The sequence below is a fragment of the Triturus cristatus genome, chromosome 4_2 (assembly GCF_964204655.1).
Source record: "Triturus cristatus chromosome 4_2, aTriCri1.1, whole genome shotgun sequence".
In the NCBI taxonomy this organism is placed as follows: Eukaryota; Metazoa; Chordata; class Amphibia; order Caudata; family Salamandridae; genus Triturus; species Triturus cristatus.
Window position 1 is genome coordinate 114,461,265 of NC_140586.1, and position 14,527 is coordinate 114,475,791.

At 36.4% G+C, this 14,527-nt stretch overlaps 2 protein-coding genes across 14 annotated transcripts in view; one reads left to right on the plus strand and one right to left on the minus strand.

The window, feature by feature from the left end:
- Positions 1-14,527, plus strand: part of LOC146833112 (complement C3-like) — a 1,368,049-nt gene that overhangs the window by 710,549 nt on the left and 642,973 nt on the right. The window contains exon 18 of the mRNA XM_085600736.1: positions 13,182-13,311. Within this exon, the coding sequence (XP_085456862.1) occupies positions 13,182-13,311 (130 nt within the window). The remainder of the gene's footprint in view (positions 1-13,181; positions 13,312-14,527) is intronic.
- LOC146833113 (uncharacterized) overlaps positions 1-14,527 on the minus strand; it is a 787,180-nt gene that overhangs the window by 10,977 nt on the left and 761,676 nt on the right. The window lies entirely within an intron of this gene.

Sequence of the window (14,527 nt, forward strand, 5' to 3'; positions counted from 1 at the left end):
TCTCCTTTATTTTTCATACGGATACTCAGCCAACGCGTTTCGTTCCACACTGGAACTTCTTCAAGGCTGCAATCGATTAACATAACAACATAGAAAGACATTTATAATCTATGGATAACAAACATATATAATTTAAGACAATACCATCATATAGTACAAACAATTTTGCCAATGTTTTTTTTAAAAACTTTCACAAACACAGAGATCAAACAAAGACATAAAAACCAATCATAAAGAATAATAAACATGTATATATACAATCTGTGACGACGGGCAAAATGAAGCATAAACGCAAACGATAAAACAAAAATATTTGAATAGTGCATCTAAACATGTATATAAGTGAAAGCGTTACCATATTTCTATGGGTAAAATATATCTATGGATTTCATTGATTTTCTAATCCTGAATAATCTGTTACACCAGCATATTAAGAATATACGGACCTATGGCAAGAAAGGTCCATAGTATCTTGTGGTGTTAGTACAAGATACAAGTTAATAGCAACGCCAAGGAAGATCAGGGGAGAGTATAGGATAGGACACAAACAGTGGGACAAAAGAAGGGAAGTCCAAAACTCACCAAACGTAAGTCTTTGGACCAAGCGAATATGACAATGAAATGTGTCTTGATCCCACATTCATCAATAAAGTTCAAAGCAAGACAAATAATCTGATAAAAAGATAAATACAAAATATAAATGTATTTAAATGTTTTTTTAAAAAAATAAAAAAATTGCTATATATCATAACTCAGAAGAAAAAAGAAGAAAAAAGAGCTCCGAACAGATATTTGACCACTTATTCTTAAAATAGAAAATGGTCTAAATAGATCCAATGTTAATAAACTCACATGGTAAGTACGAGAATATCAAAATATCAAGATATTCAAACTAGTAATACTCTAAGTGTAATTGATCTAAAAGGCATATTCTTCCCCCACAATAGGTGACATATAATATATAGTAAGATGCTCTACATGTAATAAATATACAAAGGCATGTTCCTCATGAGAAAAATGGATCACGTTGATATACGTATAAGAAGTCGCCGTAAGCGAATATATGGCTGTACATATGGTAATGTAATCACGAATAGAAACTGGTTATAACGCCTCAATAATATATTGAATGAAAAATACCCATAGTAAATGAAAAACTGCTATATTATTAGAAACCGGCAGAATAATTAAATAAATGGATCGTAATTGATCGTAAAAGGGCACTTACCCACAAAAATGGAGATATATGACATATAATAAAGTGTTCTAGGGTTGTCAGCGCTGTAAGCCTAAATTTGACTTACGCTTCCACACAACGAACCAAAGTTAGATGGGTTCCAATAGTCTGAGGGATATCAAATAAACATATAAATCACTAAGTGCGGAGGTAACCTCCAATGATACATAGCAATAGACATGAATAAAAAAATTGTATGGGCATGTACTATCGAAAAAGACAAAGAAAGGGGAACATGGCTAAATCTCTAGTTTAATTGTGCGCATATTTATTTGGAAATCACGTCGATATACGTATGAGCAGTCGCCGTAAGCGAATATATGGCTGTACATATGGTAATGTAATCACGAATAGGAACTAGTTGTAACGCCTCAATAATATATTAAATGAAAAATACCCATAGTAAAATGAAAAACTGCTACATTGTTGGAAACCGGCAGAATGATTAAATAGTCCGAAGCGGACAAACAAACAATTTAAAACTGCTGTAGGCAGCATCGCAATCTAATTTTAGGTCCAAACAATGTCAAGCACAAACAAACAATTTAAAACTACTGTAGGCAGCATCGCAATCTAATTTTAGGTCCAAACAATGTCATGTACTGATATTGCGCTGTTAGTTGTAATTAACAATGATACTTTTCCATAATGTAACTCCCATTGGTATAAGCGAACGCAAGCATCTAGCAAACGGATATCAGCACATAGTGATGAAAGAGTCAGTAAACAACAAGAGCACGAATACTGCGAACCGTAAATCAGGACTCGCTGTGAATAGTACAATATACGGTACTAATATATATTAAGAATACATACCTAGGAAGTCCCATAATACGGAAGGCGAAAGTGTACTGCCAATCGGTCCTAGGTGTAACTCAAACATTTTTAAAGACTTTCCGGAAATGCGCGCGAATCACAATCTTGGGTCACGTGATAACATGACATCGAGGCCAACAAAATCAGGGGAAGAGAAAGAGGACAGCAACTGTGGTCGCCATGATTGAAAGGTATAGACCACCTACCAGGTCTGTATTAGTCAAGTAATGGGGGGGTTAGGGATATATCCCACGTCACTTAATAAGCAAGCGAGAGGTGAATGACAAAAATTATTATACCCGAAGGATATAACAGAATACAAAAATACCGCGTAACCGGTATTTGGCAATCCCACATCGCGAGTTTGAATATAAAAAGAACGCATAAAGTGTGAACAAACATTAAAACGTCCAAGGACAAAAATGTTGAAAAAGAAGAATGTTAGGACACATGGTCAATCAATTTAGTCATGGTAGCGAGGGTGAGTTAGACTAAGCACAAGGCACACGAATTAGAAGAGCCCCATTTTATCATTTTATATAGATGAAAGAGAGCTATATCATAAAGCCCTTAGAATTGACAAAGTTAAGGCTGTAACTCTAGAGATAAAACACCTATCACCACATAACATACACACCGTGTATGACGAAAATACCAAACGTAAATGTAGAGAGTATATATGTCTACAATATGTGGCTGATGGATATGTTGACTACGCTATATAAACACACAATAAATCAATGTACCACAGAAAGAGCAGTCGATATTAGTTACAGGTACATGTTACAACAGAGAATGGTATGCAATAAAGGAAAATATATATTACAGGAAATAGTGCATCTCTGAATCAGAATTGTGGCCTAGTGTGGTCGCCCGAAGGCGACATATCCATTTAGATTCTAATTTCCTGAGTAATAAATCCCGGTTGGAACCTCTCTTACCTGGAGGGACATGATCAATACCATGAAACCAGAAATTGTTGTTACCAATATGTTTGTTGTTATAGTGGTCCGTAATGGGGTATCTGGTATCTCTGTTTAAAATAGCTCTTCTGTGTTCCTGTATGCGTATTTTTAAGCACCTTGTAGTGCTTCCTACATAGATAATGTTACATTCACATCCCAGGACGTATACTACATGTGTGGTATTGCAATTCATAAAGTAATTCAAATGATAAGTACGAGGATTATTATAAGAAAAAGATTTGATTTTGTTTTTTCCATTGTTACAGATATTGCATGACCCACAAGTAAAAAAACCTTTGGGTTTTTTAGCAAGCCAGTTTACAGAACTTTGGGGGGTTACAATATAGCTGGGACAAAGCTGTTTTCTTAAGGATGTGCCTCTCCTATATGTAATTGCTGGCTTGGTGGTAATACAGTCTTTAAGTCCTGAAATGGAAGTGAGAAGGTGCCAATTTTTGCGTAGAGCATTAAAGATGCTACTGCTATGAGTTGTGTATTGTGTAATGAACCTAAGTTTCTTTTCATTTTGGTGGTTGACTCGTTCAGTTGTTTTATTAGCTAATGTGGAGATCCTGTTTGTACATATGATTCTCTCTTCTGCCTTGTCAAGTATTGAATTATTGTAGCCTCTGTTTACAAATCGTTTCTTAGTTTTCTTAATATTAGAGAGAAAAATATCCTCTGTACTACAATTCCTTCTAATGCGAATCATTTCGCCAAACGGGATATTATTAATAACTGACTTGGCATGGGCACTGGAGGCATGTAGAACAGCATTACATGCCGTCTCCTTTCTGTACAACTGGCTCTGAATTTCCCCATCCTCAATAAAGAAATTGATGTCAAGGAAATTAATATTATCTTTATGAAATGACATTGTCAATCTGACATTGAAGGCATTATCATTAAGATACTCAAAATATTGCTGTAAGCTCTCCACGGACCCTGACCAGAGGCAAATGATGTCGTCAATGTACCTCCCCCAAAAGACGATAAATTCAGTCCAGGGGGAGGCACCACGGGCCCAGGCGTGCTCCTTCTCGTACCACCCCATGAAGAGGCAGGCGTACGAGGGAGCAAACCCGGAACCCATCGCTACGCCCTTGATTTGTTGGTACCAATGGTCATCATGTAAAAAAAAGTTATTCATAAGTATCATTTCCACCATTTCCACAATCATTTCATTGTATTCGTAATGCTCTGCACCGTCTCTATCCAGAAATGAGCGCATGGCCATCATGCCAAAATATTTATCAATGCATGTGTACAAATTGACAACGTCAAAAGTCACAAATAAAAGTTCGTCCGACCACTGAAAGTCTCTAAATTTCACCAGAATGTCTTTACTGTCCTTAATGTATGAAGGAAGGTCAAGAACGAATTTCTTTAATTTAGAGTCTACAAATTTGGAAAGGTTCTCGGTGGATGTGCTTGACATTGTTTGGACCTAAAATTAGATTGCGATGCTGCCTACAGCAGTTTTAAATTGTTTGTTTGTCCGCTTCGGACTATTTAATCATTCTGCCGGTTTCCAACAATGTAGCAGTTTTTCATTTTACTATGGGTATTTTTCATTTAATATATTATTGAGGCGTTACAACTAGTTCCTATTCGTGATTACATTACCATATGTACAGCCATATATTCGCTTACGGCGACTGCTCATACGTATATCGACGTGATTTCCAAATAAATATGCGCACAATTAAACTAGAGATTTAGCCATGTTCCCCTTTCTTTGTCTTTTTCGATAGTACATGCCCATACAATTTTTTTATTCATGTCTATTGCTATGTATCATTGGAGGTTACCTCCGCACTTAGTGATTTATATGTTTATTTGATATCCCTCAGACTATTGGAACCCATCTAACTTTGGTTCGTTGTGTGGAAGCGTAAGTCAAATTTAGGCTTACAGCGCTGACAACCCTAGAACACTTTATTATATGTCATATATCTCCATTTTTGTGGGTAAGTGCCCTTTTACGATCAATTACGATCCATTTATTTAATTATTCTGCCGGTTTCTAATAATATAGCAGTTTTTCATTTACTATGGGTATTTTTCATTCAATATATTATTGAGGCGTTATAACCAGTTTCTATTCGTGATTACATTACCATATGTACAGCCATATATTCGCTTACGGCGACTTCTTATACGTATATCAACGTGATCCATTTTTCTCATGAGGAACATGCCTTTGTATATTTATTACATGTAGAGCATCTTACTATATATTATATGTCACCTATTGTGGGGGAAGAATATGCCTTTTAGATCAATTACACTTAGAGTATTACTAGTTTGAATATCTTGATATTTTGATATTCTCGTACTTACCATGTGAGTTTATTAACATTGGATCTATTTAGACCATTTTCTATTTTAAGAATAAGTGGTCAAATATCTGTTCGGAGCTCTTTTTTCTTCTTTTTTCTTCTGAGTTATGATATATAGCAATTTTTTTATTTTTTTAAAAAAACATTTAAATACATTTATATTTTGTATTTATCTTTTTATCAGATTATTTGTCTTGCTTTGAACTTTATTGATGAATGTGGGATCAAGACACATTTCATTGTCATATTCGCTTGGTCCAAAGACTTACGTTTGGTGAGTTTTGGACTTCCCTTCTTTTGTCCCACTGTTTGTGTCCTATCCTATACTCTCCCCTGATCTTCCTTGGCGTTGCTATTAACTTGTATCTTGTACTAACACCACAAGATACTATGGACCTTTCTTGCCATAGGTCCGTATATTCTTAATATGCTGGTGTAACAGATTATTCAGGATTAGAAAATCAATGAAATCCATAGATATATTTTACCCATAGAAATATGGTAACGCTTTCACTTATATACATGTTTAGATGCACTATTCAAATATTTTTGTTTTATCGTTTGCGTTTATGCTTCATTTTGCCCGTCGTCACAGATTGTATATATACATGTTTATTATTCTTTATGATTGGTTTTTATGTCTTTGTTTGATCTCTGTGTTTGTGAAAGTTTTTAAAAAAAACATTGGCAAAATTGTTTGTACTATATGATGGTATTGTCTTAAATTATATATGTTTGTTATCCATAGATTATAAATGTCTTTCTATGTTGTTATGTTAATCGATTGCAGCCTTGAAGAAGTTCCAGTGTGGAACGAAACGCGTTGGCTGAGTATCCGTATGAAAAATAAAGGAGATAACTAAAGATACCGATTTGTTTTGGACTTCTACTGACTGGTGCACCTTCCATTTGTTGTTTATCTTATCTGTAACTGCTTGCCAGTGGGGTTGTTCTGCGACGCACTCCGGAAGCATTGTGCACAGGATCTAAATACTTAATGAGAGACTTTGGGATATTAAGTGCCAAACTAGTAGTCAGTCGTAGTTCTCTTTTTTTGTTTAACAATTTTCTGTTGACTGTTTGTGCACTTATCCCGCGAATTGTATAATCTCAACTTGTTTAATATGTCAAAATTTGATGATGGCCGGGAAGAAATGGCTCATAACCTGTTTGGTACAGGGACCTCTAAAGACAAAACCAGTCAAGAATCTACACAAAAAAACAGCTTAAAAACATTATTCATACGATTGGAACGCTTGAAAAAACAAGAATTAAGTCGGTGGTGGGACGGGGTTACCCTTAATCAGTATATGGAAAATGGCAAGGTTCCAAGGGGCCTACGTATCCTAATCTTCCCCACCTTTGAAGACCTAAGTGATGCTCTCCTGAAAGAATGGGAGTGTAATTTGGAGGGAGCATCTCAAATTATGATGAAAATCTTAGTTAAACACGCAATGGAAAAGGGGGAGAAACTCCAGGAAGAAATTAGTGCAATTGAAAAATTGATCAGTGAGATGGAAGAGAAGGACCTAATAGAGAAAAACTATGCTATTCTCAAACAAATTATAGATAAACACCAGATCTATTTGAAAGATAAGAAACTAAGGAAAATCAAGAGAGACGATAAAGATTATCGCGATGGAAGAATCTACACTTTCCATAAGAAATTTGATAACGTACAGGGGTGGGAGGATAAGAAGAGATATAGAGAGGAAAAGGGAGAAAGTGATGACATTAGTTCCACAAGTAATTTATCAGTGTCATCACAGGGAAGTACGGCATCATCATCTTTGACCAATGATGTCCCTTTAGGAGAAGGTGCCACTCCTTTCCAGAAAGAATTGGCCAAATTACGTATTTCGAACAGATTGCAACAAAAAAGGGAAGAGCAAAAACCAGACGGGGAGGGAGGAGGAAAACAGGCAAATTCCAAAACTACAACCGGAAAAACGGATTCAGTGGGCAAAACCAAAAAGACAAACACCAAGTAATACTGAATAATGATTTGCCTGTTGCTAATGTTGATGATGGTTGTCATTTGAAAATTATCAATCTTTCAAATAAAGTATTGGATGAAGAAGAGATAACTGTATTAAGTAAAGGTTTAAATTTTTGTCCAACTCAAAGTGGCGACCTTGTTAATGCACATGTGGATTTATATAAGTTTATCAGGACATTAAAACTGCATGATTTCTTCTCTAATAAAATACCTGAAGAACCAAAGGCCATCCCTATTAGTGAACCGAGTACCCACACTATTGCTGAGGTTCGAAATATACAGTGCCTCCTCTCAATCTGTGATGATGATGTTTATGATATGCCTACTCTTCTTCAGGATTTTGACATCAGACAAGACGGCCATGTAGAAAGTGGCCTTCGCCCCAAATCTAAATTTACACCCTCTATTGGTTATAATCCTAATATTGATGTTTTCCATAAAAACATATCTAAGGAACTATATGCCTTGGAAAATATCGATAAATATAAGCCTAAACCAATTCAAAACCTCTCACAATCTGAAAGACTGGCCCTACAACGCCTTAAAGAGGATACTAACATTGTAATACGGGAGGCCGATAAAGGCGGCAATGTAGTCGTCATGAATCGTTTAGATTATCTGAACGAAATTAATCGGCAGTTGGGCGACACTTCCTGCTATAGATCTATTGCACATAATCCCATCCCTGCCTTGATTATAATGATTAATGGCAGACTTAATGAGTGGAGAGATATTTGCCTCATTTCTGAAGAGGAATATAGATATCTGCTAGTCAATTGTCCATCCTATCCCTGTATTTATGTCTTGCCAAAAATACACAAAGGGGGGGCATTCCCACCAGGCAGACCTATCATCTCGGGGGTGGGATCATCCACCGAGAACCTTTCCAAATTTGTAGACTCTAAATTAAAGAAATTCGTTCTTGACCTTCCTTCATACATTAAGGACAGTAAAGACATTCTGGTGAAATTTAGAGACTTTCAGTGGTCGGACGAACTTTTATTTGTGACTTTTGACGTTGTCAATTTGTACACATGCATTGATAAATATTTTGGCATGATGGCCATGCGCTCATTTCTGGATAGAGACGGTGCAGAGCATTACGAATACAATGAAATGATTGTGGAAATGGTGGAAATGATACTTATGAATAACTTTTTTTTACATGATGACCATTGGTACCAACAAATCAAGGGCGTAGCGATGGGTTCCGGGTTTGCTCCCTCGTACGCCTGCCTCTTCATGGGGTGGTACGAGAAGGAGCACGCCTGGGCCCGTGGTGCCTCCCCCTGGACTGAATTTATCGTCTTTTGGGGGAGGTACATTGACGACATCATTTGCCTCTGGTCAGGGTCCGTGGAGAGCTTACAGCAATATTTTGAGTATCTTAATGATAATGCCTTCAATGTCAGATTGACAATGTCATTTCATAAAGATAATATTAATTTCCTTGACATCAATTTCTTTATTGAGGATGGGGAAATTCAGAGCCAGTTGTACAGAAAGGAGACGGCATGTAATGCTGTTCTACATGCCTCCAGTGCCCATGCCAAGTCAGTTATTAATAATATCCCGTTTGGCGAAATGATTCGCATTAGAAGGAATTGTAGTACAGAGGATATTTTTCTCTCTAATATTAAGAAAACTAAGAAACGATTTGTAAACAGAGGCTACAATAATTCAATACTTGACAAGGCAGAAGAGAGAATCATATGTACAAACAGGATCTCCACATTAGCTAATAAAACAACTGAACGAGTCAACCACCAAAATGAAAAGAAACTTAGGTTCATTACACAATACACAACTCATAGCAGTAGCATCTTTAATGCTCTACGCAAAAATTGGCACCTTCTCACTTCCATTTCAGGACTTAAAGACTGTATTACCACCAAGCCAGCAATTACATATAGGAGAGGCACATCCTTAAGAAAACAGCTTTGTCCCAGCTATATTGTAACCCCCCAAAGTTCTGTAAACTGGCTTGCTAAAAAACCCAAAGGTTTTTTTACTTGTGGGTCATGCAATATCTGTAACAATGGAAAAAACAAAATCAAATCTTTTTCTTATAATAATCCTCGTACTTATCATTTGAATTACTTTATGAATTGCAATACCACACATGTAGTATACGTCCTGGGATGTGAATGTAACATTATCTATGTAGGAAGCACTACAAGGTGCTTAAAAATACGCATACAGGAACACAGAAGAGCTATTTTAAACAGAGATACCAGATACCCCATTACGGACCACTATAACAACAAACATATTGGTAACAACAATTTCTGGTTTCATGGTATTGATCATGTCCCTCCAGGTAAGAGAGGTTCCAACCGGGATTTATTACTCAGGAAATTAGAATCTAAATGGATATGTCGCCTTCGGGCGACCACACTAGGCCACAATTCTGATTCAGAGATGCACTATTTCCTGTAATATATATTTTCCTTTATTGCATACCATTCTCTGTTGTAACATGTACCTGTAACTAATATCGACTGCTCTTTCTGTGGTACATTGATTTATTGTGTGTTTATATAGCGTAGTCAACATATCCATCAGCCACATATTGTAGACATATATACTCTCTACATTTACGTTTGGTATTTTCGTCATACACGGTGTGTATGTTATGTGGTGATAGGTGTTTTATCTCTAGAGTTACAGCCTTAACTTTGTCAATTCTAAGGGCTTTATGATATAGCTCTCTTTCATCTATATAAAATGATAAAATGGGGCTCTTCTAATTCGTGTGCCTTGTGCTTAGTCTAACTCACCCTCGCTACCATGACTAAATTGATTGACCATGTGTCCTAACATTCTTCTTTTTCAACATTTTTGTCCTTGGACGTTTTAATGTTTGTTCACACTTTATGCGTTCTTTTTATATTCAAACTCGCGATGTGGGATTGCCAAATACCGGTTACGCGGTATTTTTGTATTCTGTTATATCCTTCGGGTATAATAATTTTTGTCATTCACCTCTCGCTTGCTTATTAAGTGACGTGGGATATATCCCTAACCCCCCCATTACTTGACTAATACAGACCTGGTAGGTGGTCTATACCTTTCAATCATGGCGACCACAGTTGCTGTCCTCTTTCTCTTCCCCTGATTTTGTTGGCCTCGATGTCATGTTATCACGTGACCCAAGATTGTGATTCGCGCGCATTTCCGGAAAGTCTTTAAAAATGTTTGAGTTACACCTAGGACCGATTGGCAGTACACTTTCGCCTTCCGTATTATGGGACTTCCTAGGTATGTATTCTTAATATATATTAGTACCGTATATTGTACTATTCACAGCGAGTCCTGATTTACGGTTCGCAGTATTCGTGCTCTTGTTGTTTACTGACTCTTTCATCACTATGTGCTGATATCCGTTTGCTAGATGCTTGCGTTCGCTTATACCAATGGGAGTTACATTATGGAAAAGTATCATTGTTAATTACAACTAACAGCGCAATATCAGTACATGACATTGTTTGGACCTAAAATTAGATTGCGATGCTGCCTACAGTAGTTTTAAATTGTTTGTTTGTGCTTGACATTGTTTGGACCTAAAATTAGATTGCGATGCTGCCTACAGCAGTTTTAAATTGTTTGTTTGTCCGCTTCGGACTATTTAATCATTCTGCCGGTTTCCAACAATGTAGCAGTTTTTCATTTTACTATGGGTATTTTTCATTTAATATATTATTGAGGCGTTACAACTAGTTCCTATTCGTGATTACATTACCATATGTACAGCCATATATTCGCTTACGGCGACTGCTCATACGTATATCGACGTGATTTCCAAATAAATATGCGCACAATTAAACTAGAGATTTAGCCATGTTCCCCTTTCTTTGTCTTTTTCGATAGTACATGCCCATACAATTTTTTTATTCATGTCTATTGCTATGTATCATTGGAGGTTACCTCCGCACTTAGTGATTTATATGTTTATTTGATATCCCTCAGACTATTGGAACCCATCTAACTTTGGTTCGTTGTGTGGAAGCGTAAGTCAAATTTAGGCTTACAGCGCTGACAACCCTAGAACACTTTATTATATGTCATATATCTCCATTTTTGTGGGTAAGTGCCCTTTTACGATCAATTACGATCCATTTATTTAATTATTCTGCCGGTTTCTAATAATATAGCAGTTTTTCATTTACTATGGGTATTTTTCATTCAATATATTATTGAGGCGTTATAACCAGTTTCTATTCGTGATTACATTACCATATGTACAGCCATATATTCGCTTACGGCGACTTCTTATACGTATATCAACGTGATCCATTTTTCTCATGAGGAACATGCCTTTGTATATTTATTACATGTAGAGCATCTTACTATATATTATATGTCACCTATTGTGGGGGAAGAATATGCCTTTTAGATCAATTACACTTAGAGTATTACTAGTTTGAATATCTTGATATTTTGATATTCTCGTACTTACCATGTGAGTTTATTAACATTGGATCTATTTAGACCATTTTCTATTTTAAGAATAAGTGGTCAAATATCTGTTCGGAGCTCTTTTTTCTTCTTTTTTCTTCTGAGTTATGATATATAGCAATTTTTTTATTTTTTTTAAAAAACATTTAAATACATTTATATTTTGTATTTATCTTTTTATCAGATTATTTGTCTTGCTTTGAACTTTATTGATGAATGTGGGATCAAGACACATTTCATTGTCATATTCGCTTGGTCCAAAGACTTACGTTTGGTGAGTTTTGGACTTCCCTTCTTTTGTCCCACTGTTTGTGTCCTATCCTATACTCTCCCCTGATCTTCCTTGGCGTTGCTATTAACTTGTATCTTGTACTAACACCACAAGATACTATGGACCTTTCTTGCCATAGGTCCGTATATTCTTAATATGCTGGTGTAACAGATTATTCAGGATTAGAAAATCAATGAAATCCATAGATATATTTTACCCATAGAAATATGGTAACGCTTTCACTTATATACATGTTTAGATGCACTATTCAAATATTTTTGTTTTATCGTTTGCGTTTATGCTTCATTTTGCCCGTCGTCACAGATTGTATATATACATGTTTATTATTCTTTATGATTGGTTTTTATGTCTTTGTTTGATCTCTGTGTTTGTGAAAGTTTTTAAAAAAAACATTGGCAAAATTGTTTGTACTATATGATGGTATCGTCTTAAATTATATATGTTTGTTATCCATAGATTATAAATGTCTTTCTATGTTGTTATGTTAATCGATTGCAGCCTTGAAGAAGTTCCAGTGTGGAACGAAACGCGTTGGCTGAGTATCCGTATGAAAAATAAAGGAGATAACTAAAGATACCGATTTGTTTTGGACTTCTACTGACTGGTGCACCTTCCATTTGTTGTTTATCTTATCTGTAACTGCTTGCCAGTGGGGTTGTTCTACGACGCACTCCGGAAGCATTGTGCACAGGATCTAAATACTTAATGAGAGACTTTGGGATATTAAGTGCCAAACTAGTAGTCAGTCGTAGTTCTCTTTTTTTGTTTAACACTATTTCAAGACTTGATAACATTAGAAATCTATTTACCTGAAGCACTGTGTAAGTAACCCATTTTAAATGATTTAAATGTTTGTGGTACAAGTTCTCATATGTTTGAAGCCATCAATACATATGTATAAAAGCAGCAGGGAGTATCTGAAGTAGCCAAGTGGTAAAAAGAATTTCATTTAGGCTAGTGATGATGAGAATGTGTAAAATTCAGGAAGGCAAGCAATTTTAGGAGCTATGGTGACATACTTTGAATGTAAATGGATGTTTTAACTGAAAAATTCATTGTTTTTGTTTTCTAGAAAATGAAGATGTAGGTTGCGATGAAGATGAAGATGAAGCTGGAATCACAATTAGGACATCATTCCCTGAAAGCTGGCTGTGGCGTATAATCACCATCAATAATGACCCAAAGAAACCAGAAAACACAAGGTAAATGAAATTCCTAATATGGATATCAGAACAAAAGGAGAGATCCAAGAGAAAGATAGATTAAATCATGTGAAATTAGCCCATAGATTTAAATGGATTTCAGATTTCCTGTGCTTTCAAAAATGCCAAGAGGAGTATGCTTGAAGGTTCGGGAAGATGGAGAACGGAGATGGTAAAATCAGTACAGGTAGCAATTTCAACATCAACACCAACGGCACGTCCTGTAACAATGAAATTGGTACATGTCATGTACACCCCTTCTTTTGCAACCTCTCATGTTAGAAGGATTCATTATTCCACTGTGGATACTACTGGCCGAACAGGTCGGAAAGAAGTTCCATACTTAGTTACCGCATCAAGAAGAGGAGGATATTTTCTCTAGCAATGAGCATTGAGTGGAAGAACTAAATCCATTCGTAAAACCCTTCTTTTAAAGGCATCACTCATTAGTAGAGAAGAACCAGGATTCAGAACCATCTACTGATGAAGATCTGTGGAATTAGTATGTGGCCCCATTACCGTGTTTGACGATGAAACGGGAACATTTTATGTACAGAGCAAAAGTAATTTATTTTTACAATTGTGTCTGTGAGATATTGGGTTGGTGGTTGTCTGGGATGTGAACCTTGTCAAGCCACAATCCCTTGCACTGTAAACCTCAAAAAGTCACTAAATTAACCTGTGCTTAACCATTGGTAGCTCAGCAGCAGGGAGTGTCATTGTTAGATAGCCTTGAGTCAGAGCTGCAGTGAAGATTTATTCATTGAGACTTAGGGACTGATTTAGAAGTTGGCAGAGGGAATCGTATCCACCATATTACAATCCCCATTGGTTGAATGTGGTCCTAATACGTTGGACGAAATATCTGTCACTTTTATAACGGAGTGGGCCCATCCCCTGACTTTTAAATTAGGCTGTTAGTCTCTGAAAAGCAAGTGGAAAATCTCCAGCGGGACGGGGCAGAGAGATATAGCCAAATACAGTGCCACCAGGACCGATACCCCTTTGGCAAAAGACCGCTGAACAGGAATTACTACTGTGGAGAAGAACGTAGTGGGAGAAGCTGCAAAGTCAGTCTTACAGGTGATGCACCTTGCGCAGATAGGCGAGCATGTCGCACCCAGTCTCCTCTTGGTTTTTAAAGCAATTTTTAACAAAACATTTTCTAGGTCCCCACTGCTGGGTTTTGGCAATGTAGTCCCCTTCATCTCCACTT